The 25,000-nt window shown below is 44.5% G+C and overlaps 1 protein-coding gene across 1 annotated transcript in view; it reads right to left on the reverse strand.

Annotated features, from left to right (window-relative positions):
• Nucleotides 1–25,000, reverse strand: part of LOC134060564 (receptor-type tyrosine-protein phosphatase delta-like) — a 287,476-nt gene that overhangs the window by 64,553 nt on the left and 197,923 nt on the right. Inside the window, 12 exon segments of the mRNA XM_062517298.1 lie at nucleotides 373–629; nucleotides 1,620–1,717; nucleotides 2,539–3,126; nucleotides 4,799–4,916; nucleotides 5,798–5,824; nucleotides 6,896–7,089; nucleotides 8,153–8,458; nucleotides 10,416–10,560; nucleotides 11,072–11,217; nucleotides 11,770–12,351; nucleotides 14,441–14,710; nucleotides 20,045–20,155. Of these exon segments, the coding sequence (XP_062373282.1) occupies nucleotides 373–629; nucleotides 1,620–1,717; nucleotides 2,539–3,126; nucleotides 4,799–4,916; nucleotides 5,798–5,824; nucleotides 6,896–7,089; nucleotides 8,153–8,458; nucleotides 10,416–10,560; nucleotides 11,072–11,217; nucleotides 11,770–12,351; nucleotides 14,441–14,710; nucleotides 20,045–20,155 (2,842 nt within the window).

Below are 25,000 nucleotides of genomic sequence, written 5' to 3' on the forward strand. Positions count from 1 at the left end.
AAAGCCTTCCCAGCCACCACAAACACCACCCGCCCAGTCACCTGACTTTCTCGCGTGTGTGTGTGTGTGTGTGTGTGTGTGTGTGTGTGTGTGACCACTCCCTCCCCTCACCTGACTTTCTCGGCGGTGTGCACGGCGGGCAGCTGCACGGTCACCATGCCGTCGGAGTTGGTCTTGCCCACGAGCATGTGTGTGTGTGTGTGTGTGTGTGTGTGACCACTCACTCCCTCACCTGACTTTCTCTGCGGTGTGCACGGTGGGCAGCTGCACGGTGACCATGCCGTCGGAGTTGGTCTTGCCCACGAGCGCGGGCTTGGTGTGTGTGTGTGTGTGTGTGTGTGTGTGTGTGTGTGACCACTCCACTCAACTCACCTGACTTTCTCGGCGGTGTGCACGGCGGGCAGCTGCACGGTCACCATGCCGTCGGAGTTGGTCTTGCCCACGAGCGCGGGCTTGGTGCGCAGGATGTCGGGCGCCGTCATGGCGGTGACGCGGTGCTGCAGGCCGCCCGCGCTGTTGCCCCGGTTGGTCAGCAGGAAGGAGTACTGCGTCTCCGGCTGCAGGCTGGTGATCAGCTTCTGGGTCAGCCGCCCGTCCACCTCCACGCTCTGCCCGTTATCGTAGAGGATCTGCAGGAGGAAGGGATGGAGGGAGGGATGGATGGAGGGATGGGGGGTGAGGGAGGGAGGGAGGAGAGGGAGGAAGGAGGGCGGGAGGGATGGAGGAGGAGAGGGATGGATGAAGGATGGAGGGATGGAGGGAGGAGGGAGGAAGGGAGGGAGGAGGGGAGGGATGGAGGGGGGGTGAGGGAGGGAGGGAGGAGGGGAGGGATGGAGGGAGGGAGGAGGGAGAGATGGAGGAGGAGAGGGATGGGGGGATGGATGAAGGATGGAGGGATGGAGGAGGGAAGGGATGGATGAAGGATAGAGGGATGGAGGGAGGAGGGAGGAGGGAGGGGAGGGGGGATGGAGGAGGGGAGGGATGGAGGGGGGAGGGATGGAGGAATGGATGAAGGATGGAGGGAGGGAGGGAGGGGGGATGGAGGGATGGAGGGAGGAGGGAGTGGGGTTCATATGGGGATAGCTCAAGGCTGATGCTGCTTTACTCATTATGGCCTGCTATTATATGTTCAATGTTCAATAATAAAACAGCGTTTATATCAAAAACATGGACGCTTTAACATTTCATGAACTAAAAGAGAGGAATGCCATCTGTATAAACAATAGGAAGATCGTAGAGTTGCTGCAGGAGAGTTACAAGAAGAGTGACCTTGGTTAAAATTTTAAGTCTGATCATACTGACCATATAATGCTTTATGATATGTAGGGAACAAAACACATGCTAAACAGGAACTTGTAAGTCATATGGGAAAATATTGATTCCAAGTTCAAACAAAAAACCCATCATTTGAAAGGGCAAATAAAACAAATGTAATGTTACTCATATAAACAATAGTGGACTGAAACCAAAACTGTTTATAATGTTACTCATATAAACAATAGTGGACTGAAACCAAAACTGTTTATAATGTTACTCATATAAACAATAGTGGACTGAAACCAAACCCCCCCCCCCCCCCCCTCCCAGGATACACACTCCCGTTCTCTCCCGTGACTTACGGTGAACGGCTGAGCGGCGTTGTAGTTGTCCGGAATGTCCCACGTCAGCAGCACCGACGTCTTCGTGGCGGCTTTCACATGGAAATTTTTTGCAAACACTGCTAAAAGAAAGGGGGTGCGGAACGGTTTAGACACGAGAACAACGTTTACGGTACGAGAGGAGTCGAGAGGAAGCAGGACAGGGGGGAGCAGCACAACAGACACGTCTCTCAACTTGAACTGCGAGGGTTTGGCTGCTTCGCTGGGTGGGTGGTGTACTGTAGGTGGTGTGTGGGTGGTGAGTGGGTGGCGTAATCCAAGGCTTACCTGTGCCACGCCTCATCCAGGCCTCTCACCTGACACCTTAGTCTCTACCTTGCACTGACTCACTTCCTTACCTGGATTGAATAGTCCAGCATCTGTTTGGCGTTTTGGCTCCAACCGACTGGACTTACAGAGTATCATACAAAGACCTTATAAAACCATTATGACAAATCTGTCTACCTTGTTTACTTGTGGTTTTCTGTTTATCTTTACGATTGCTTGGAATAAACACAAAAATGAAAAAAACGATACGACACACTCGTTACATAACAGAGCTAGGCTCCTGATTGCACCTTTCTAATGAACCCTTATATCTTATGGAAAGCTGCTGAACTGAATTGAGATGGAGCACAGACAGTTGAAGAAGAAGAAGAAGAAGAAGAGGGACATGTCATCGTGTTGGTGACTGAAGAGGAACAGGAAACAAAGAGGTCAGGGATGTGTTGACACTTTTTTTGGGGCAATTTTTGCAGGAAGAGGGGGATTTGTGTTTTTTTGTTGTTGCTCTGCTTTTGGGTTGGGGGAAAAAGAGGTGGTGGAGGTGGTGGTGTTGGCGGTGTTGGTGGAGGTGGTGTTGTTGGTGGTGGTTCAGGGGCGGGGAAACGGTGTTTCCTACCTTGATCGACGGGCTGCGTTCTGAACTGGACACTGGGGCTATAGGGGCCGGGGCCCTTGCTGGAGAAGGCACACATTTTGATATCGTACGTGGTGTCGGCGCGCAGGCCGTCCAGAGTCACGGCGGACTCGGGCGCCTTGATGAAGAGCTCGGACGGGCTCTGCGGGCTGTTGATGTCCTTGTACTGCAGCGCGTACTTCAGGATGGCGCCGTTGCGCTCGGCCAGCAGCACGGGCTGCCAGCTCACCTGGATGGTGGTGGCGGTGGCCACGTCGGCGGCGATGTCCTGCGGGTAGCCGCTGGGCACCGCCTCGGACGTGCTGATCTCCTTGACCGTCTCCTCGCCGAAGCCCACCTTGTTGCGGGCGGACAGGCGGAAGACGTACGAGGCGCCCTTGTGGATCTCCTTGGTGGTGTAGTGGTTCTCGCGCTCGGGGAACTCGATGACGGTCAGCGGCTCGACGTCCTTGCGGCCGAAGCGCAGGCGGTAGCCGAGGAGGGTGCCGTGCGTGTTGGGCGGCGGGTGCCACTGGAGGAGGGCCGTGCCCATGTTGGTGGCACTCACCATAAGGCGCGGGCGCTCGGGAACTGGGCGAGAGAGAGAGAGAGAGAGAGAGAGAGAGAGAGAGAGAGAGAGAGAGAGAGAGAGAGAGAGAGAAAGAGAGAGACAAAAATAATAATAATATTTGAATATGAACAAATGAACCCATACATGAAGAAGAAAGAAAGACAGACAGACAGACAGGAAGAAAGAAAGAAAGAAAGAAAGAAAGAAAGAAAGAAAGAAAGAAAGAAAGAAAGAAAGAAAGACAGAATGAAAGAAAGACAGAAAGAAAGAAAGACAAAATGATAGACCATTGAGTGTGAGACAATGATTTCAAATAACAAGGATGTTTTCCCTTTACGGCATACAGTAGCATGTACAGGTCAGTTGCCCTTTCTCTTGAGTGTGCTTATTAAATGCATACTATCTGCTATAAATGATAATCCCATATAACTGACAATACCATGAAGTCCCTTCATCACATGACCATGGTCAAATTAACGCCTTCACTTGCATTTCTACCATCTACCACTGAGTGGAAACTCTATCTACCGTATTTTGTGGACTATAAGGCGCACTTAAAAGCCTTTCATTTTCTCAAAAAAAGACAGTGCGCCTTATAATCCAGAGCACCTTATATATGGAATAATTCAGGACCTCAAATTGATTTTGTGTGATACACGGCGCTCTGTCAAAATGTTATTGTGAACGTGTTTGATAAAGTTTGACTGGCTGACTTATCGCTTTCGCTTCATGCGCCTTATAGTCCGGTGCGCTTTATATATGAAAAAAGTTTTATATATGAAAATATGTCATTGACAGTGCGCCTTATAATCCAGTGCGCCCTATAGTGCGGAAAATACGGTAGTTTAATAAGACCTTGGGTAGGGAGAAGTTGGCTAAGGAGACTGGCAGGGCCTGGGTCAAACAGTAGAGTTCCATAACTTATTCCGTAGCTGTAATTACAGAGCTAATGCTATGATGGCTTTCGCGGACGAGCAGACGAAACGAAATTACTTCAGTGGCTCTCAATGTCGTTAAGCACGCCACCGATCAAGCCTTCCTCATTTCACCTCCTGAAGGCATCGATGAAAACAAAGCGTTTTTTTTGCCGACCATTACACGAACAATAACACCATGCCTGCCATGTCCATTTAGCGATTTTCTTCAACCTCCCTTCGGCCCAGTCTGTGACACTAACTTCCATCAGCTTCCCCCGCTCTCTTTGTGAGTGGCTCCATGTCATTGTGCTGGCTGAGTGGAATTGCTGTCATAATTGAGAAAACGATTAAAGCGGCTGTCTAATATTGGCTTTGGGGATATATGTGTGTGTGTGTGTGTGTGTGTGTGTGTGTGTGTGTGTGTGTGTGTCTGTGAGAGGGGTGGGGGCTGCTGGGGCAAAGCTCAGCTTGACATACTAATTGCGGGTCCATCCATGGAGGAACGGTCAATAGTAGCAATGTGTCTGATAAAAGGGTCACATCTCTGTCCCTCTCTGTCCTCTATGTCCAATTTAAAGCACACAGTTTAGACTGGCCGAAGAGTACCGTAAAACTGTTTTTAAGGTGCAATATGCAACATTACAGTACTTCATGGAAAAAAATATTAGCGTTAGTGTTTTTTTTTTTTTTTCTCTCCCTTTTTAACTGGGTAAATAAACAAACAACAAACAAACAAACAACAGACAAGACAAACAGAGTGGAGCAGCTCTCCTACCTGCACCCATGGTGGTGACCAGCTTGGGCTTGCTGCGCGCCCCGTCGCCCTTGGTTGTGTAGGCAGCTACGGTGACGGAGTACGTGGTCTCAGACAGCAAGTCGACAAGGACCATCTCCTGTGGAACACAAGCAGGGTTAGGAGGGAATGGACTCATGACGTGTGTGTGTGTGTGTGTGTGTGTGTGTGTGTGTGTGTGTGTGTGTGTGTGTGTGTGTGTGTGTGTGTGTGTGTGTGTGTGTGTGCTTGGACATTAATACGTGGGAGGGACTGCATCATGGAGTGGGTTAGGCAAGCACTTCAAACGGTGTTGCTATTTTCACCTCCATATACACACAGACTGGCGGGCCCTTGAGTCATTCACAAACACATCTCACTCAAACCCCTTCACAAACTCCTTCCAATGAGCTCTCAGCCTAAACACTGTAACAATGGAGTGGATTTGTTTTTCCAAAATGGGTGGAAAAATGGGTGTTGCTTCCCACAACCTCATCCTCTTGATTGATCACGCACTGCATGATTCACTGAGTGCAGTCTGTTTTGCTAGTCAGCTAAAAGAACAAAGCGATACACAGCTCCTGAAACTACCATGCTGACTAACGCTATGTTCGTTTACTTTTGTTGGTTTTAACATAAAGGACCCTCATTTCAATGACAAGCATTGAAGTGCAAAATCTAAGGTCTACATTACAGTATGTTGATTTAAAAAATCTATTTGCTAAATTTCTACCATGAGCAAGATCCTATACACAAACATCTGTGGGTTCGCTCAACTCTCAATGCTCCCACATGACACACGCAATAGGTCTAGATCATGCGCAAAACATGGCTGGTTTCCTGACTGACTTTGCTACCTTGCCTGCCATTTAAATACCGACCCAAAGAGTAAAGAAAGAAACTCTGAGAGTGAGTATAAGTAACAGACAGTGTGAGTATGCATGATGTGTTCCTCCTTGTGTATGCATGTAGGTGGTATAATCACACTCAAGAGTTACTCACATGTTCGGTGGAATCATCATATTCCCACTGACCATGATTGGAGAGGTGGAGCAGTAGGAAGGGGGGGGGGGGGCAGAAAAAGAAGACAAATTCACAAAAGGCAAGTTACAAAATCAACAATCAACAAAAACAAACAACAACAACAACAAAACAACGATGAGAAACAAAGCTTTAAAAAAAAAAAAAAAACGAGGATCAACTGACACTAAATTTTGTAAAGTGCTGTGCTACATTCTACAGTTTTTTTACGGTTTTGTAAAGCAGGAGTGTTTTATCATGTTTTATTTAGCATGCACTGTGCTTAATAGTGTACTTGCGTCGACAATTGCAAAAGTGGATATATTTACAAATAAACAAAATGATAGAAGGCAGCATTTGCATTATGACTTTGGCCCATTACTCTTGATAAGAAGTCATTTCAATTTCACGTCAAAGCCGTGCTATGCAAGAACAGAGTAGAATGCTTCAAATAGCTCACCGGAGAGCCATCTTAAGATTATGTGTATAGTGTGCATATCTTTCCAGCCTAATTTGCCCCATCCCTTGTAAAATGCAATCAGGCCGTGCTCAGTAACACGAACAGATTCCATCACGGTTCCCATTTCTTTGCATTTACATCATGTCGACGTGGCCACGTTGGTGACAGCTCGAGGTAATGAGAACGTCTACCGGCATTCGTATAGAAGCAGCTCACCATCCCCTTCCATTCCATCAATGCAGTGTTATTCTCATTTCCCGATCCCACCCTCATCCCGCAGAAATGGAGAGAAGCTTCTGTCTTTCACAGTTCAATACGTGCAAAGCGAACATTGATTTCATTCTTCCCTGCTTTCAATTTTCTCCCCCCTCCCTTTCATTGTTAATCAAAGGAGTAACTTTTCGCCCCGCTGTTGAGATTAGCAAGGGGACGTCTATCATTGCGACTATAAACAGACCAAAACAAAAGAAGAAAAAAAAACAAAGAAAAACAAAGACAGAGGAAGAAGAGAGAGAGAGAGAGAGAGAGAGAGAGAGAGAGAGAGAGAGAGAGAGAGAGAGAGAGAGAGAGAGAGAGAGAGAGACAGACAGAAGTGAGACGACGACGGTGAGACCACCTACCTGAGCATCGTCTATCAGGATGTCCTTGATCACCGGCTGTCCCATGGCCTCCCCATTTTGCATCCTGACATAGTGCACCTGGTACCCGCGGATCTGCCCGTGCTGTCTGTTGGACACCGGCGAGCGCCACATCACTTTTATTGACGTGGAGTTGACGGGCTCCACCTCGACTTTGCGAGGGGGGCCACTTGGCACTGGAGGAACCATGGAGGATAGAAAGAGACAGGTCAGGATTAAAGAGCCCTCGGGCCCCCCCTACACCCTTACGTTACGTTACGCTACGTTACACCCCCCCTCCTCCTCCTGGAAGCCCAACTCCCAAGAGCCAAAACAGCAGCAGTGACAAAAAAAGAAAAGCAAAAAATATCTACAAAAGGGTAGGATACTGTAACGAGTACTGTATGACATTGATATTTCAACAATGGCAAGGAAAAAAAAATCTAAGCAACCCCAAAAAAGGTCTTACCACTGACTCATGTTTTTTTTTTTTTTTTGCTTTTTTTTAATTGTTTTTTTTAAAGACATTAAAAAATGGTAGTAGTGGATTAAAAACATGGAATAAAAATGTATTTGGTAAAATAGACAAAAAGGAGCCAAAATAGAGGCGCTTCAAAAAAAGTTTTGAAGCGCCATCGAAGAATTTGGCTATGAAGGCGTTTGGAGAAAAAGTGAAACGAAAAAAGGGGGGGAAAAAAAGAAAATGCTACCATGGGCCATTCCTTCCATAGAGTATGTTTCCCACTGTCGAGTAACTGGGCAAGTTTCAGAGGCATGTTTCAAACAGTCCAATTAGAGAATGTCTAGCAAAAAAGAAGAAGAAGAAGAAAAATCTTCATAAAAAAAATGTTTAGGGTGAAGAAAAAAAAAATCAAAAATCAAAAATGACAGTTGGGAGAGTTGGAAGAGTTTAAGGCCAGAGCCAGGCATTGGTTGCGGGGAAAAATATGCCATATCTTGTGTTGAAACTGAGTTCTTCAATGACAGCACTGGTAAAAAAATCAAAAATTGTATTTACAAAACAAAAAGCTCTCTATAGACCTTGGGGTCCAGGTTAGTACTAATTGATACTGAAGCAAGATAAAAGTAGCTGTTAGAAAAGTAGGGGGATGCAAGTTAAAAGGGGGGAGTTTGCTGAGGGAGGATTCGGACTGGTTCTAAGACTGGCAGAGTGTGGGAGGTTAGGTGCGGCTAGCAAGTGTTTGGAGAGGGGCATTTGGGGCAGGTTTGCAGAGGGGCAAGCAGGCAAGTAGGACATACCATCCTCCTCTGTTCGGATGAGTTGGGGCAAACTTTCGGGGCCCTGTCCTACGTCTGTGTGGGCGGTCACTGCCACGCGGTACTCTGTCCATTTTTCCAAGTTTTCCAAGAGGTACTGGGTGGTTTCCGGGGGTATGTCCGAGATTTGCCTTGTGGCCAAGTCCTCTCCTTCTGTGGCGGCATACTGGATGGTGTACTTGGTAATGATTCCATTTTGAAGTTCCATGGGGGGTGGCCGCCAACTTACCAGAATGTTGGTGGAACCCTGGCTAGAGCACTTGACATCCTGAGGTGGAGCGGAGGGTTCTGATTGGAGGGTTGAGTTGAATCCAGCAAAGGTTTGCCATTTGATTGGATGAGCCATATCCGGGTTGGGATGGTGTAAATATTTCATTTGATTGTTTGTTTGTTTGTTTGTTTGTTTGTTTTTTTCAAGGTGGGATTCAGAGAGGGGTTGAAGTGGCAGATTTTTTGTTGTTGTTTGTTTGTGGTAAGGATGATGGTGGGAACGCACAAACACAAAAGAAAAAAGGAGAAGGGAAAATAAATGGATAATAAAATGAAGACAAAACACAAGGACCAAACTCATGTGTTAAGCAAAATGGTGTTGACAGAAAACAAGGTTTCACATATTAGGATGGAGAAAAATGTCAAAGACCAACAACTTGGATTTCCAATGGAGATCAACAGAATAAACTCACATGTTGAAAATGTATGGATGAGATGAAACCTTCACAATATAAAACCTACCTTTGCCTACTTTTCTGTGTATCTAAATTACCCTACTACACCTATAAATACCCTTCATAATATAAATTAATACTTCTATATAAACCCATTAGAGACTAAAAGTACATCAGAAATGTTTTATAACCCAAATCAAAAAGAAAATATTATTTGAATATACAAATTACAAATATTTCAAACATTTTTTTTTTCCCAAGCAGTTACCATCAATCCAAAACCATAAAGGTTGATGTTATCAGCTCTCTTAGAGTTGAAAATGTAGTGTTGCTCACCAACCTTTCCGAAGCCTGTTGGTTTGTGGTAAAAGCCTGCTAGCACGACAAGAGACTGCTCCGAGGAAGCAAGACTGAAGTGTAACACTCTCAATGCTACATCATGCAAATGCTAATAGCTAGCCTGTGTCACATTCCCACTATGGTACATACTGTTAGCATCTTGCATGGGCTTTACCTACCGCCATCGGCAAACTTGACTGCAGGATCTACAGTAGTTCTAGTCCTGATACTTACCTGTTTCTATATCACCTTTGCATTACTGCAGACAACCCCAGATTTATATTCAAATGTGTCAACATATACATAACTATGGTACAGGATCTTTGTAGATTAACTTGTTTGGTTTGGTTTAAGAGTATTTTCAAATAGAAATTGATTGTCATCTGTGAGTTTCCAAGTTATAAATCTGAGGTCCTCTTGAGTGCAATATGTTGGTTTTACAGTCACTGCATTTTGCATTTGAGCTTTCCATAACTATTTACATAGTTTCATTTTTGGCATCAAGAAACCAGGGGAAAAAGGAGTGCGAGTGTTGATTACTGCACTACTACACTGTTTCAGTTCATTACAGTGGCCCCTTTGAATAGATGCAGAAAGCCCAATCGCAATATGCGAGCAGGGTTATTGTGGCTGACATTGGAAGTCAAAAGACAAGGCTCTTTTTCCTGATAGGCTGATTTCGCCCCTTTCCCTAATCAAATGGAAGAGTGTCAGATCATTGTAGGAGAGCAAATGAATAATTCAGGCCTTTTGTTATTGGTCCGTGTCAAAGATCTAACTCGTCAAAAAAAGCAGCAGCAACAGCAGACTGGAAGCCGGAGTAAATGAGGTGACCTTGTCGATTGACTTTTTCCTCGCCATGGCCACTGGCGGCGTCCACACACACACCAACACACCCCTGCTCATGGTATGTGAGCATGGTGTGCGGGCCGTACGACCTTCAAACGTCTGGGTCTGGCCCAAGACGCTTCAAAGTGATTCCATTTTCGAAAACACCAGCCAGTCTGGTCTCCCGCTCGTTAGCTTAGTCCAGAGCTAGTGCCATCTTAGGGCTTTTAAATGCTTTCAAACATGGAACTGAATATAATATAATGTATTATCATAAAATATAACATCTTTTTTTAAATATAAATTTGAAGTATTTTTTTTAAATATAAATTGTTATAAATTGCTTTTTTTCAATAGGTTTCTGTCTGAGCTGCCTGTGTTGGTCGACGTCTGAGCGGTGGAAGGAGACCTACGTGTCTGGGGCGTCTCAGCTGAGATCTCGTTGGTGTAGGCTCCCACGCCGTGCTTGCTGCGCGCCGCGAGCTGGAACGTGTAGGTGCTGAAGGGCTTCAAGTCCTTCAGCAGGTAGGTGGTCGTAGGCTCAAAGCTCACCCGCTTCTAGAGGAAAAAGAGGGGGGAAAGGATTTGTTGTTTGAATGTCTTTGCTGTGAGGTCGAAGTCAGTTTTCTGGTACATAAATGCTTTAGGGGTGTGTGTGTGTGTGTGTGTGTGTGTGTGTGTGTGTGTGTGTGTGTGTGCTAGTCTCACGCAATAACATTTTATACGATTAACGCTAAGGCCAGCAAGTAGAACTGCTAGTATTATTGCAAATTGTGTATCTTTGATTCATTATATTCCATAAAATGTGAATGCATAATATTTGCTGAAATGCACATTCTCTTAATATTACAAATATAAGTGCATTTCCAACTGGACCTCTGATTTTTTGTTTGTCTTAATGCGTTTATCACTTTATTGTGAGGCTGCATTCGGTATAGATATAGGTAAAAAATGGAAAATGGCAAAAGTGGGTGGTAAATATAATTTAGAGCGCATCTCTCGATGGGGTCACAGGCTGGTTAACGGCCTTATTGTTCCTAGATGTGTGGAGAGCGAATCGATGACATGCCTCTTCCTTCTCGTCCTTCTTCCTGTACAGCAGCTCATAGCCCATAATTTGATTGTCCTGTCCGTTCTGAGAGGGCGCTACCCAAGACAGCAGGACGCTCGTCTCAGACTTCGCCTCCGCCTTGAAGTCCGTCGGCTGGGATGGAACTGAAAGAAGGAAAAAAAGGGGGGGGGGGGAAGAAAAAAAAAGAAGTGAGTTGAAGGGATATACAGTTTAACTGGTAACCGCACGGCTGCTTATTTCTTTTTATTATGAATTGAAATGCATGCGCTGTCGTTTCTTGCGAATCAAATCGGGGCATTACACAAAGGCAGTACTGCGGGGCAGAGGGAAACTTGGCGCTGCGCTGCGCTTTGAGATTACAATTGTTTACGGCTGTGGTCAAAATGAAAAGAGCCATTTATTTTTTCTCAGCTCAGTGTGAGTGAGAGAAAGAAAATGATAGAGAAGGAAAGAAAAAAAATAAATAGAGGGGGGGAATTACAAAAAAAATCAGACACTGTGAGAAAAAGAAATAAAGAAAGAGAGAATGAAAGAAAAGAAGAATAAAGAAAGAAAGTGAGAAAAAAAGAAAGAAAGAAAGAAAGATTGTATCAAGAGCAAAAGGTGAGAGAGGAAGAGAAAAACAGACTGAGAGAGGGAGAGAAAGAGAGAGAAAGAAAACAGGAGGATACACCTGCAAGGCATGTTGATCTCACCTCCTGTTTTGGTGATAATCTGCAGGTCTGAGGACAGTGGTCCGTCGCCCACTGACGTGTAGGCCAGCACCTTGATGTAGTACGTCTTGTTCGGCGTCAGGTTCTGGATGGTGAGGAAGTTGGAGGCCCGGACGATCTGCTTCTCCCACTGGTTGACCTGCTGCGTGGGCTCGCTGGTGTAGTAGACCCGGTAGCCCATGATCTGCCCGTTGGCCTCCTCGGGCTCGTCCCAGTGGATGATGGCCGTGGTGCCGCTGAGCATGCGGCCTCGGACCTGCCGCGGAGCCGTGCTGGGCGCCTGCTCGGCCGTCTTGGCCTCGATGGCGTCGCTGGACGGCCCGCGGCCGATGTTGTTGACCGCCACCACGCGGAACTCGTAGTCGGAGTACGGGCTGAGGCCGCCGACGCTGTAGCGGGTGGTGGCCACGCCGTCGATCTCCTTGTACGGGTCCTCAGAGTTCTTGGACTTGTGCTGGATGATGTAGTAGGAGACGGGCTCGGGGTTGCCTGAGTCCCAGGTGAGGGTGATGCTGGTTGCCGTGCGCTCGGTTACCACGGGGACCCCCGGAGGCTTGGGCAGAGCTGGAGAATCAAAGAAAAACATACAAGAGTTATTTAAGAATGAACCTAGGGCTGTGTCCCAAACCGCATACTTCCATCAGTACACTGCTAGTGTGCACTGCATTGTGCCCACTTTTCAATTTTCACTATTCCAAAACAACTAGCACACTTTTGTTTATTCCTTTACTCCCATGTTGAACACAAATGTAAACACATTGCATTGGACAAAAAAAAAAAAAACTGTACATCAGTTCAATTTCACAAATGGGAGTGAGACTAAATGCAACAAATGCGGCAACCCAAAACACACACTTCCCTTAATCATTCCTAACCCTGTGTTGTCTGGGCGATCATAAAACAGCACTGCTCGATATAAGCCCAGCGGTGCAGCTTTCACTTCAAAGGCACAGTAAAGAAAAGCATGGGCTGGAATAACACGCCGGGGCTAACGTGGTGACAGTTACATTAGCATTCCTACATCATGTACCGCCTGTATGCTCCCGGGAGATGTTTTCACCGAAGGTCGTAGCATGGAGCGCTCCCTTTTCTCGACAGCCAGAACGAGAGAGAGAGACACAGCTACGGGGGCACACCCTTCACACGCTTACTATGTAAATGGAATAAAAAATAAATAAAAAAAATAAGCAGACACCAACTGCTTGTGTGGTTCCCCCAGCGACCACCTCAGACAGGCAAGTCGTGGCATCTCTCTTGGTTTAGCACCGCTTTTCAATTATTCACAGGCCTTCAATTTACTGCTTTAATTTCCACAAACAACATAATGGGCCAGTGAGATAGGAGGTCTGGGCGCTTAGTTTGCCTCACAGGGCCATCTCACAGTGGCTGCTTGTGGGAGCGTTGGGTATATTTTGACTCCAATCCCCCTCTTGTTATGTCTTCAGCAGACAGGGAAACATGAGACAGAGTGTGGGAGTGGGAGGAGAGCGGCAGAACCTTCCGGAGTTTACCGGCTGCCAAGGAAAGCGCAGAGGCATTAACCTTTCATTCGAAACACATCGACGTCTTTGTAAAGTATGAAAGTGATATCAAATGAAAAAACAAAAAAGCAGAAAAATAAATAAAACGAAAGAAGAGAAAACACAAGGCCCAAATCACAGGCTAAACATTGCTTTGATTCCTTTCGGCCTGCTGAGATCTGACTGAATGTGTGTTGAAAGGTAAGAGCTTCAACGCTAACTGCGCTAACGCCTTGCCTCTGCGGTAGCCCTGTTAGCTTAGCCGTTTCACAAACACAGGGCTCTCTGCACTTGGCAGTGGTCGCTGTTCTGTAACAGGAAAAGCCTTTTTTCATGCGTGCCAAGCCCAAGCTCGTAACAAATTGAACAGGCAGATGGGGGATCTGTGTAGAAACGTTTGAAGTGACGGAAATGGCCTCTCCTACAGGGGACAATCTGGTGGCGTGGAAATCTAATTCATACACTCAAAGGTTTTTTTGCCACTAATTTTGATCGGAAAAAGCTATCTTTGTGTGCAAAAGCCCATCCAGCCATGCTTTATCGCATCCAGAGTGACGGTCAGGTGAATTCTCAGATCGATCTGGACATCAACTCCCTCATGAACATTGCATGCCTTGCTATTTATTTAAACTACCACCCAAATATGACTAGCTTTGCTAGCACAACCATTATCATCCAGATATTAGCTATGTTAGCACAAACACATTTAGACAAGTTCCTGAACTGTTTGAAATGAATGAAAGTTAAGAAACTTGTTTAAGGGTATCTCAAGAAACAATTTGAAAACTCAGCTTATAAGATTCATTAGGTAGGCTACAGAAACAACTGGTAGGGTATTCACAAAATACAACCTAAAGGAACTGTCTTGGCTGAAAACCCATCCAGATTGACATGACAAAACGTAGGCTAGTCAGTGTTGCCAGATTGGGTTGACTGATTTCCGCCCAATCACCCCGCCGTCTTCAGCAAAAAAACGCCCGATGACGTTTTTCTCATAGAGAACCATTGAACTCAAAATGTTATTTACCCGCCTACAGCTTATTTCCCCCCGCCGAACGATATAAAAGAAGCCCAATTGGGCGGGCACCCGCCCAATCTGGCAACACTGAGGCTAGTTCACATCGGTAGGCTACCTTTGACGGTGATCTGAGCCATGGCCTCGATGACGCCCAGCGTGGACATGGCCACGCAGGTGTAGTTGGCCGACTGCACCACGTCGGTGAGCTCCAGCACGTTGCGGCCGATGGGCATGTCGTCCTCCGGGGTCAGGTCCTCGGAGCCCAGCATCCACTTGACGTAGGGCATGGGCGAGCCCACCGCCACGCACGTGATGTTGACGCTGCCGCCCGGCATGATTTCACTGTCCGTCGGAGGGATGGAGAAGCGAGGAGGAACCCGACGCACTGGGGGGGGGGGAGAGAGACACAGCACAGGCGACGGTGACGCGACAGCTCCAGGAGGAGTTGGGGAGCATCCAGCACCCATATACAGTAATGGCCGGGTTTCCCAAAATAGTTAAGAAGCTCTTAAGTGCTAAGAACTTCTTAGGAGCGTTCTTAGAACATTCTTACAACGCTCCTAAGAAGTTCTTAGCACTTAAGAGCTTCTTAACAATTTTGGGAAACCCGGCCAATGTGTGTGTCAGACAATAACGAATCATACATAAATCCTAGATGGAGAATGTACCGTAAGAACGTCAAGTTATGCCTCTTACTGTATACCACATTATGTTAGCTTGATATTCATGTCTAGGCCTAGCCTACATCTTATACATAGGCTATAGTACAATTTATATGAGAATAGCTCCACAGTGACATTGTTTACTAGCAAAATGTTATTAAATAGTATTTAACTATCAAGACATGTACTTTAGCGATGATAGGTAGACTCTGATGGGAGTTAAAATGGCATCTTTCAATAACATACACACAGACATTGTCCGTACCCAAGGAGTGGGTTCAAACACCATGCACATACAAGGGCACCAAGTACACAGGCTGAGGGGACCAATCACAAAGAGGTCGCGAACTGGAGGTTCAACAGCATACCACAGTTGTCGGGGCGACTCACAACTTCAATGCTGCAGTACTTCCAGTTGATGTGAGGATAGCGTTCAGACGTATCGTCACATCAAACACACAGAGAATAAATATGTGTCCCCTTCTCCCACCCCTCCCACCTCAGCATCACAAAGCACAGGAAGGGGGAAGGGGGTGGGGGGGGTCAGCCCCCCACGACAGCAGCATAACACACGTGTGTGAGAGAGAGAGAGAGAGAGAGAGAGAGCAACTTTGTGGAGGCCGCTTTTCTGACTCATTCCAAAAAGTGGTCACAGTCTCAAAGACTTTTGAATGCCCAAATGAATAACAAATCAACATGTCTAAACAAAGAATAATAATAATAATAATAATAAAAACAAATCAGACGATTTCAATGAAAAATTGCAAACAGAACAAAACATATGATACATGATGGACGGATAATTGAAATGCATAACATGTGCATATGAATACAGAATATAGAACATCTGATCCAGGCAGGACGTGCGACAGGCAGTCTGTCATGCACAGCAAACACACAGCAGAACTGGAGGTCAGGCAGGCAGACATATTTGGGATCCAGAGAGGAGAGACAGAGAGACTGAGGGAAACATCATAACCACATAGGGAGGAGAGAAGAGTTTAAAACGGAGAGAAAACAGAGAAGCAAAAGAGCAATGAAGAGAGAGAGAGAGAGAGAGAGAGAGAGAGAGAGAGAGAGAGAGAGAGAGAGAGAGAGAGAGAGAGAGAGAGCGAGAGAGAGAGAGAACAGGCTCAACGCCACCAGGGTTAGATTGCAAGGGTTGTGTTGCAGGAAACAAACAGGGGGCATCTAATAAAACTCAGGGTTGCCAAGGCGTGCCCAGGGCTCCGTGACTGGCATCACTGTGGGGCATATGCCCTGCAGGGCGACGGCACACGGGGTGCCATGGCGAAAAGGGAGTGGGAATGAGGCAGCGGGTAAACAAACCGGAGACGAGGACCTGATGGGGCAAGCTTTGCTTACTCGGATTAGCTCGAGGAGAGGTGGTTGTCCTAGCAACAATAGAAAAGGGGCAAATGAAAGGCTAGATAACAGCCAAACTGTTGGCCGGGAGAGAGAAAGGGAGAGAGAGAGAGTTGGAAACAGAAAGGGAGAGAGAGTTGGAAACAGAAAGGGGGACATAGAAAGGGACAGAGAGAGAGATAGAGAGAGGACGAGGAAGGAATGGCTGCCAGTGGTCCTGCTTTTGGTACTCAGCATGGAGGGAGGGGGGTGTGTCCCATGAGCTTTGCATTCTGGGATACCGGTCAAGGATAGTCATGGGTCAGCCCCCGGGTCCTGGGTGAGATTTTTTTTCGGTGGTACTTCTCTCCTTTAGTTTATGGTTTCGCCCTAGTCTGAACCGCACGGTGAGATTAATCACCATAACGCTTGGTGGGTTAACCTCTGCCGCTGGTTTCGCGAAGAGAGAGGCTCTTTTCCGCGTGGGATCCTTTTTAATTAAAATTACATGGGCTTCTGTGTGCCTGCGCCGCTCACCCCGACGAGCTTGGACTAATTTCATGTCGACAGGCTTATCCTCATTTTTTTTTTTGTTATTATTTCACGCCGGCGTGGTGTTTGTCTATTAACATGATGGACTGAAGACACTGACATATCCAAAAAACATGTCTCATTATTGTTAGGTGGTGCTGAACTGGAAGACTTGCACTTGCTTTTGGATTAAAAAAAAGAGAAGAAAACCATAAGTTTTATTTTAATTACTGAGGATGATATACTAGTTTTTTTGTCTTCGTCTGTTCCCTTTATAGAGAGAGAGAGAGAGAGAGTGAGAGAGAAAGAGAGAGAGAGAGAGAGAGGGAGGAGGGGAACAAAGATAACTCCCTGCATTATTAAGTACAACTTTCCTCTCCCATTTTTTTCTCCTCATATTTAATTAATTTCCAATTGAATCACATTCCCCAAAGACATAATGTTACCCTATTCGTTTAAATATCATTACATTTGTCAAGTCTGGCGGATGACGCGGGAAATACATCATTCTTTCATTAGATTCCCATTAAGCGCTCGGGAGAAGGTGTCAAGGGAGAGAGAGAAAGACAGAGACAGAGAGAGAGAGACTCTTCCAGAGTGCATATTGACTACCCGCCTGGGTATGTGTACATCTGTCAGCATTTACTCACTATATGAGTGAGAAGGTAGAATTATCAAAAATGATTATGAAGTCTCAGTAGTGTCAACTCAGCATGACATTTGCAGTAAAAAAGTCGGCAATCGCTGATTTAGAGGTTTGATTTTATATAATTTGATTTGCTTTGTATAGCCTACAATTATCAGGCACTAAGTGATTGTTTGTTGATGTACAGGTCAAAGTTAATCTGCCATGAATAAACAACGTCTGAGATGTCTTTGGGATCAGATACAGTTCAGATGTGCGGAGATCAATTCTGACACGAATCTTTAATTATCCGGCTCCCCGAGGAGGTGTTCGGGGAGAAGATCAGAGAGAATCAGAGTTACATTAGAATGAAGAACGCACTCCTTCATCTTTTTCAGATAAGCAACGTGACACCGCGGAGACCGCACAACGTATCCAAAGACCCAGCTGGCACACACAGGCCGTGTCTGAGTAACAAAGCAGGAACACTGGCAACTTGGAAGTTCTCCATGGAAGGTTAGGGGCTGGTGGGCAGCTCTCAGCTCCAGCATTAGACAGTTGACCATGCAGACCCCCCCCCCCCACCCCCATCCACCCAAACCCATCCCACCTCAGATACAGAATGCACATTCTCATTCTCATAGTATTACATGCACCACTTTTTAGACGGTCAGGCATCTGAGCAACATATCAGGAAACAAAGGGGGGGGGGGGGGGGGAGGCATTCTCTACTCCACAACATATAACGGGTAGGGAGGGGGACATATCAGGCTTTCTCTAGTGATGTGAAGACATAATGGAACAAAATGTACATAAAACATCAAGAAATAAACACCGACGCGGCTTTGAACAAACATACACGTACAGCTACATTCATCACGTTTTGTATTCTCTGTGAGCGTTTGTGTGGCTCTCAAGCCTCCTGTCTAAGTTGTTTGTTTGTTTGCTTGCTATAGTGGCTGTTTTAGTGAGTTGTTAGAAAGTAAAAACACACCAACCTTCTCGCAGCTCTGAGGGATTGTAGGGAGTTTGATGCAGAACAAAATGAAATGAGAAACAGGAGAAAAACAGGGAAAACACAGAGAGAGTAAAAAGGCCATGTTCAAGGTGGTCAAACCGCTTAGCAGAGAAGGACAAACAAAAGAAAAACCATCTCTTTTCTTCCGCTTTCTCACATGGAGGGTAAAAGAATAATAACCTGTACTGCCATCACAACAACTGGTCAAAGATGGCTGCCCTTCATACTACCCGAAACCCATACAGTATCTGAGTTTATGACTAATGTAGAACGTCTAACGTTACATTTTTCTAGAAGTTTACATTACAAATTCAGTGAAAACTATACAGTACATTTATAATTCTGTCCCAGCCTCTAGGTTAAACTTTTGAGAAACACCATTATTTAGATTTAATTTGGTGAATTTGGCCATTTTGTTTAGATGCATTTTGTTAAGATGCATTTGATGCTACTGTAAAAACAATGGTGTGATTTCAGAATTGCTGATTGCTGAAGTTTAGTTGAAATTGAAATAAACTGGGACGGAATCATATAGGAAATATAGTAAATTACATATATAAAGACACATCTGCACTAAAGTAATTTATTCACTTGATATAACATTCAACACACATTAAATAATTTAGTGGTGGAGTTTGTACAACAACCTTCTTAGCAAACATTACATTATTATCAAATTACCTCATTCCTCAATACCATTTCCATTCTACAATATAATGTCCTTGCATTTTTACAGCAATCCTTTAGAATGTTATAGATTTACTTTAATTTTAATGTGGTGATATTTTATAGGACCATAAAAACACTGAGTTGAAGGCCAATGCATCTCCTCGACTGATAAATTATACATTTTTTGCATTTCACATTACTCCTAAACTGCATTGAAATTCTGGCTGATCTAGTCATAAACATCTCTGCTTATGTCTGAGTCAATATTGCAGTTAATATCTCTTTAATATTGCAGTTAAAATGTGACATATACTACTATAAATGTCTATCAGATACTATGAAGCTAACTTCCTGTTGAAACTGTTTTAACCAGAAACAGTGACTCTTAATTTAAATGGACCCTCCATTGGAGGAAGGAAGAGAGAAAAAAAATAAGAGAAAAAATAAATGTCATCAAATCAGTCAGGATCGCTGCTGGGATAGACCAGGAGAATGGCCATGGGGGTTTAGGGGTTCACCCCTAGGCCTCAAGGTTACAGGTCAAAGGTTAAAGGTTAAAGGTCATTAGTCACACTCCAGGCAACCAAGTCATAAGAGTCAGGAAAAACAAAACAAAATCAAATCAAATGTGCACAGGTTTGTCACAACACACAGGTTCAAATCAGTGCAAGGAAGACACTGCAAAATACGACAGACAATACTTACAAACATAAGCCCCTTCTGTACCGATTCACTTAAGACTCCTCCATCTTTAACACTTAATTAGCTAGATGATAACTCTTGTCAGTTTTGTTTTTATTTACAACCCAGAATGTTCTAGTGATTCCTCTCTCACAGTGGCGATGCCGAGCGGCACCTCTCGGCTCCTACCTCTGACGTATAAGTTAGCCGGGGCGGAGTAGCGGGTGCCATCGTTGTTGGTGGCCACACACTCGTACTTCCCCTGGTCCGCCTCCTCGCTCAGCTCGATCTGGAGGGCTCCTAGGTGGGAACAGAAGGCACGATGGGGGCACCGGGGGTTAGAGGTAATCGCCATTGGCAACAGGGATAAACAACTTCTCCTCATCTCGCGCCCACCCCCTTTTTTTCCCCCTCTAGCCACGAGCTGAGGGCGTGCTTCGCCACCCTACTGTACTTGCTGTTAGTGTCTGCTAAGCTTCCGCGGTTTAGATTAATCAACTTTGAACAAGGGGCGGTGGAGACTGGCAGTCTAAGCCTGAAATCCTTTATATGTACCGCCGATTTAAAAAAACATCTACTACGGAGCCTTCTACACTTTGGCTTAACCTATATGGAGAGGCAAAGCATGTCTCGTATAGATAAATGGCTCAGATGATAATCATAGGGGCAAAGGTGGATAAATCGTCCCACCGAGTCACTACGAGGACCTCTCACAGTTTCCGTCGAAGAGCATTAGCTTAGCTGAAATCCCTACTGCAGTACCTCTGACCCCTTGTCTTCTCCAGGCCTGGTGTTTCAAGGAGAAATTGATCTCATTGGTTCAAATGTAGACCACTAATAAATTTGCACTACTGTGCGAATATGTTGTCTCAGTGTGTCCTTATCCAAGAGAGTACAAATAATTTGGATCCGTTTCGTGCCCATCCCTTAAATCTACTGCTGTATCAGTGTTTTAGTGTCACAACCAGGCCTGTAGAATGGTTTGGGAAAGCACTGCAATAGATATTTGTTTGTTGTACGGAAAACCATCCATTGCTTCACCAAATTACATATTGCACGTCACGATGATGGAAGAAAGGACACATACATGTTGCAGGGTTTCTCTAAGGCCTTAATCTGCAAGGCCAGCATTACATCACATCAAGACTACATGATGTAATTTTAGGGAATTGTTATATTTGTATAACTATTGCCTGAAAAATTATGATGGTCGTATTTGTCTTGTCTCTATTTAGAGATGTTTTAACAGTTTTAAGGATGGGGCTAGCCCTGCAATATACAACATTTCACTGGACTTGTTTACATGGAAATGAGTGAGACTGCTTCGGGGAAGCATGAATCAAACAAAAGAGGTTTACAATATACAAAAGCAGCAGAACAAGGGGGGAACAATTAAAAGTAAATAAATTTCAAGTTATGAAATTTAGCATATCCAATCACAGAGACCAATTGTCAATAGGGGGGGACGACGACTAATTAAAAAGGGTTAAAAAATGCAGCGTTTACAAAAAAATGTATATTAAAAATTGCTGCTGGAATACGAGGGGAAAAATGTGTCATAGAGGCATAATGATTATTGAGACCAATATATTACCCTCTGGAACAAAATGTTTGACATGCAGATCTTTCCAAAGAACAAGAAACGTATGTCGGTACAACTTACAACCTTTTGACAACCCTTAGCTGAAAAATAAAATGCAATTGTATTAGATGTCAAAATTCAAAATGGCCTGAGCCAACAAGAAATTCACCCGACCACTGCCATAGGTTCCATAAAGCTAGAAGGGACACCCATAAAAATCCACCAATGGGATCAGCAGTGGGGTGTCACATGACTCGAAAGGGGGGGAAAAATCACTTAATCATAAACCAACTCCGAACTCCTTGTCACTCGTCAAAAATGACAAAACGGACCCTTTTGCACACTCTGCCAGCATGATCCTTTAGTCTTTCCCCAAACCCTGAAGAATAAAAATAACAAAAATGTCAAAAAAGCAAATGTAGCCTTCAACCCAACAAAATCAAGAATAAAAATACAGGTGTGAAAGAAGAAAAAAGCACCGTAGTAAACTTTATCAAAAAAGTAGTTGTTTGGGCTTTTTTTGAGAAGGTTACAGGTAGAGGAAAGTGAATAGAGTAGAGGAGTAAAAAAAAGTTGGCAAAGACAGAAAGAAGTTCTTTGGAAGTGTAAAAATAAAAAATAATAATAATTTTTAAAAAGTGGCAGAGAAGAGGGCCATGGTGTCTTCTGACCCCCAGAACACCTCCTGGATCATCTGCGCTTATGCTAGTGCTGAACAAGACCAGCTAAGGGGGAAAAATGTTTGGTTGTTTTAGTTGGACAAAAAGAGGGACACATGAGTAATCGCTATGGCCAAAAAGAAAACAAAAAAATGAAAAGTGGGGAGAAAAAAAATAGAAGTAGGGAAGGGAAAAAAGGGGGAATAAAAACAAAAAACACGTCATTGGATATGCTTCATTGTGTAGCAGTGAGCATATCGCAAGTAAGCGGTACTTAAAATGAAAGAAAACAAACCGAACCGAGAAAAGCTACTTGAACCGAAAACAAACATAAGAATCAAGGGAAAATAAAAGAGGGGGGAAAAAAAAGCATGGGGACTTGGATGGATAGACCAAAATGGAACGAATAGACAGAACGTAAATGAAGGAAGAGAAAAAAGAACAGAATGGAATAGATTGATTGGAAAAGTAATGAGATTTGGGGAGAGAAGGGGGAGTTTGGGGGGGGGGTGAAGAGACGGGCTGAAGACATGGAGACGAGCGGGGGTGGATGGGATGGGAAGACAGCAAGAATGAATTTTTGTTTTTTCATTCTGTGAACGTCAGTTCAGCACTCTTACCTCTTATTGGTGTACCACCTGGGTGGATAATATGAATGCAAATAAGATTAGAAAGAAGAAGCATTAGTACGAGGAGAAAGAGGCTGGGGGCTTTGGAAGAAGAATTCAATTAGATTTTTAACAGAGTACGTAAATAAAGGTACTACAGGGAAAGGGGAGAGATAGAAAGAGAGATACAGAGAGGGAGAGAGATGTAGAAGAAGAGATTGATTGATTCTACTGGCAAAGAACAGGTATAATCATAGGTAGATAGCACAGGAAGCAGTTTGGCAGGTCAAAGAGCAACTTTGTACAGTGGTTTAACACAGGGAAGGTGGGAAAGCGCCATGTGCTTGTCACAATTTTTGCTTCAGATGTTTCTCTTTGTGCAGATGTTGCAGAATTGGCGTGACTTTTGGAAACCAGTTGCTTCGGGGGAAGGGCAGAAGTGGTTGGTTATGAGAGGGTCAGGGAAGGGAGGCGGAGGAGGTTTTTGACCCTTCGGCCCAACCCAGGAAAAGCAGGAGAACTGATCTCGCCCCAAGGATTTCATTTTTCATTTATTCATTTAGCCTTTTTTTTTTCTTTTTAGCTTTTTTTTTTCTTTAAATCTTCTGTGTGTGGGAGTGGGGCAACCAAGCGGATGGCTAGCTTAGATCTATCACATCAAAAGACTGAGCAAAGTGACATAGAGAGTATGTTGAGTACGTGAGGGAGTGAGAGAGTAAGTGAGTGAGTGGGTGAGTGGTTGGGTGGGTGAGTGAACAGGTGGTTGAGTGAACCATTGAGTGCACCATACAGGAAGGGGAGGGGCAGAAACAGGAAGTGTACTGTTTGCTAAGGTGAGGCTAGTTTTGCTAAGCTACATCTAAATGATCTAGATCTAATGTGTTTTACCAAATACTAGTCAGTGTTTAAGTGTGTGTATGGGGGGTCCATGTGTGAGTATGAGTGTGTATCTTTATGTATTCTACTATAACTACACGTGTGTATTTGCATGTGAGTGTGTGTGTGTGTGTGTTGTTTTTTATATGTGACATTCTACTATCTGATAACTACGCTAACAGTTAGTAAAATGCATGCCATGCATTTTCAATTAATACGAGTAGTTTGAGACATGAGAACATTAGTGGGGAGTGAGGTGTGCTTCAAAGCTAAGCACTTACCAAAGGATTCTGTAGATTTAAAAATACAGAGAGAAGAAAGACAGCATAGAACATATGAGTATATTATATTCCTTAAGCTTAATACAGAGCTTTAGCTTTTTTTTTTTTTTGTCATGGTTAATGGTTAACGCTCAATAGATTCTACGGCAAAGGATCACACTCGGACATTAGAGTAGTAGCTGTTAAATCATCTCACACACTTCGGCTGGCAACAAGGAAGAGTCAGGTTAACAAGATGCTTGTAACACAGGACATGTCAAACAAGTTTAGAGGCGTTGGGCAGGGACAAGTGGTGAAGAAACATAGCAATGTTTATCTGTGCTCTCATAACAACAACAACAACAACAACAACAACAACAGCAACTATGACATAAATGAAAATAAGAGCACAGAGCAGTGGTCTAACATCTAAACAAAGCAAGTTTAAGTAAGGAAGCGAGCCAAACTATTGCACTGCAATACAACATCTTCGTCAACATCTAATGTCAGTATTTCAGAGAGTTAGCCTAAAAATAAGCCTAATTATTTTGAGGTTCAGGGGGTGGGGGGGAAGGGGAGGGGGTGTTTGAGGGGGGATTTGCAGAGTAGGCAGAGAGAAGCAACAGCAGCTAGGTTGAACACCGAAAGCGGGTAACGCCAAGAACATCCAAGAACGTCCAAGAACGTCCAAGAGAGAACTGAACAAGGGGAACTGGGAAGAGAGGAATAATCTGATGGTCTCTACTGTGACTACTTAATCACAAGAACACAACGAAAAAACTCTACACAAAAGAAAATACTGGTGGCTAGAAAATGTGGGTTTGTTTGTCAGTAAACTTAACACTCAGTTAAATTCAGTAAGTGTATTACTTTAAAGAGTGATTTTCTCAAAAATAAATTCACTGACTGTGGTTTAGGCAATGATGTGATCTGGAGACACATCTGACCTGATGACTATACCTCCTTTGTGAAGGTTTTTTTTTTTTTCTCAGAATGGCTCAAAACCGTGCACTCCTTTGCACTCCTTTACTGATTCTGAGTGTGAGTCCAATGTTGAAAATGAATCATTTTATGCAAATGAAGAGATCGGAGATGTTTTAAAAAAAAGAGGTGATAGCTCTTCTGAAAACACTGCAATGAGGCAGTGGAGGACAGTGGAG

This window comes from Sardina pilchardus, chromosome 16 (assembly GCF_963854185.1).
Source record: "Sardina pilchardus chromosome 16, fSarPil1.1, whole genome shotgun sequence".
NCBI lineage: Eukaryota > Metazoa > Chordata > Actinopteri > Clupeiformes > Clupeidae > Sardina > Sardina pilchardus.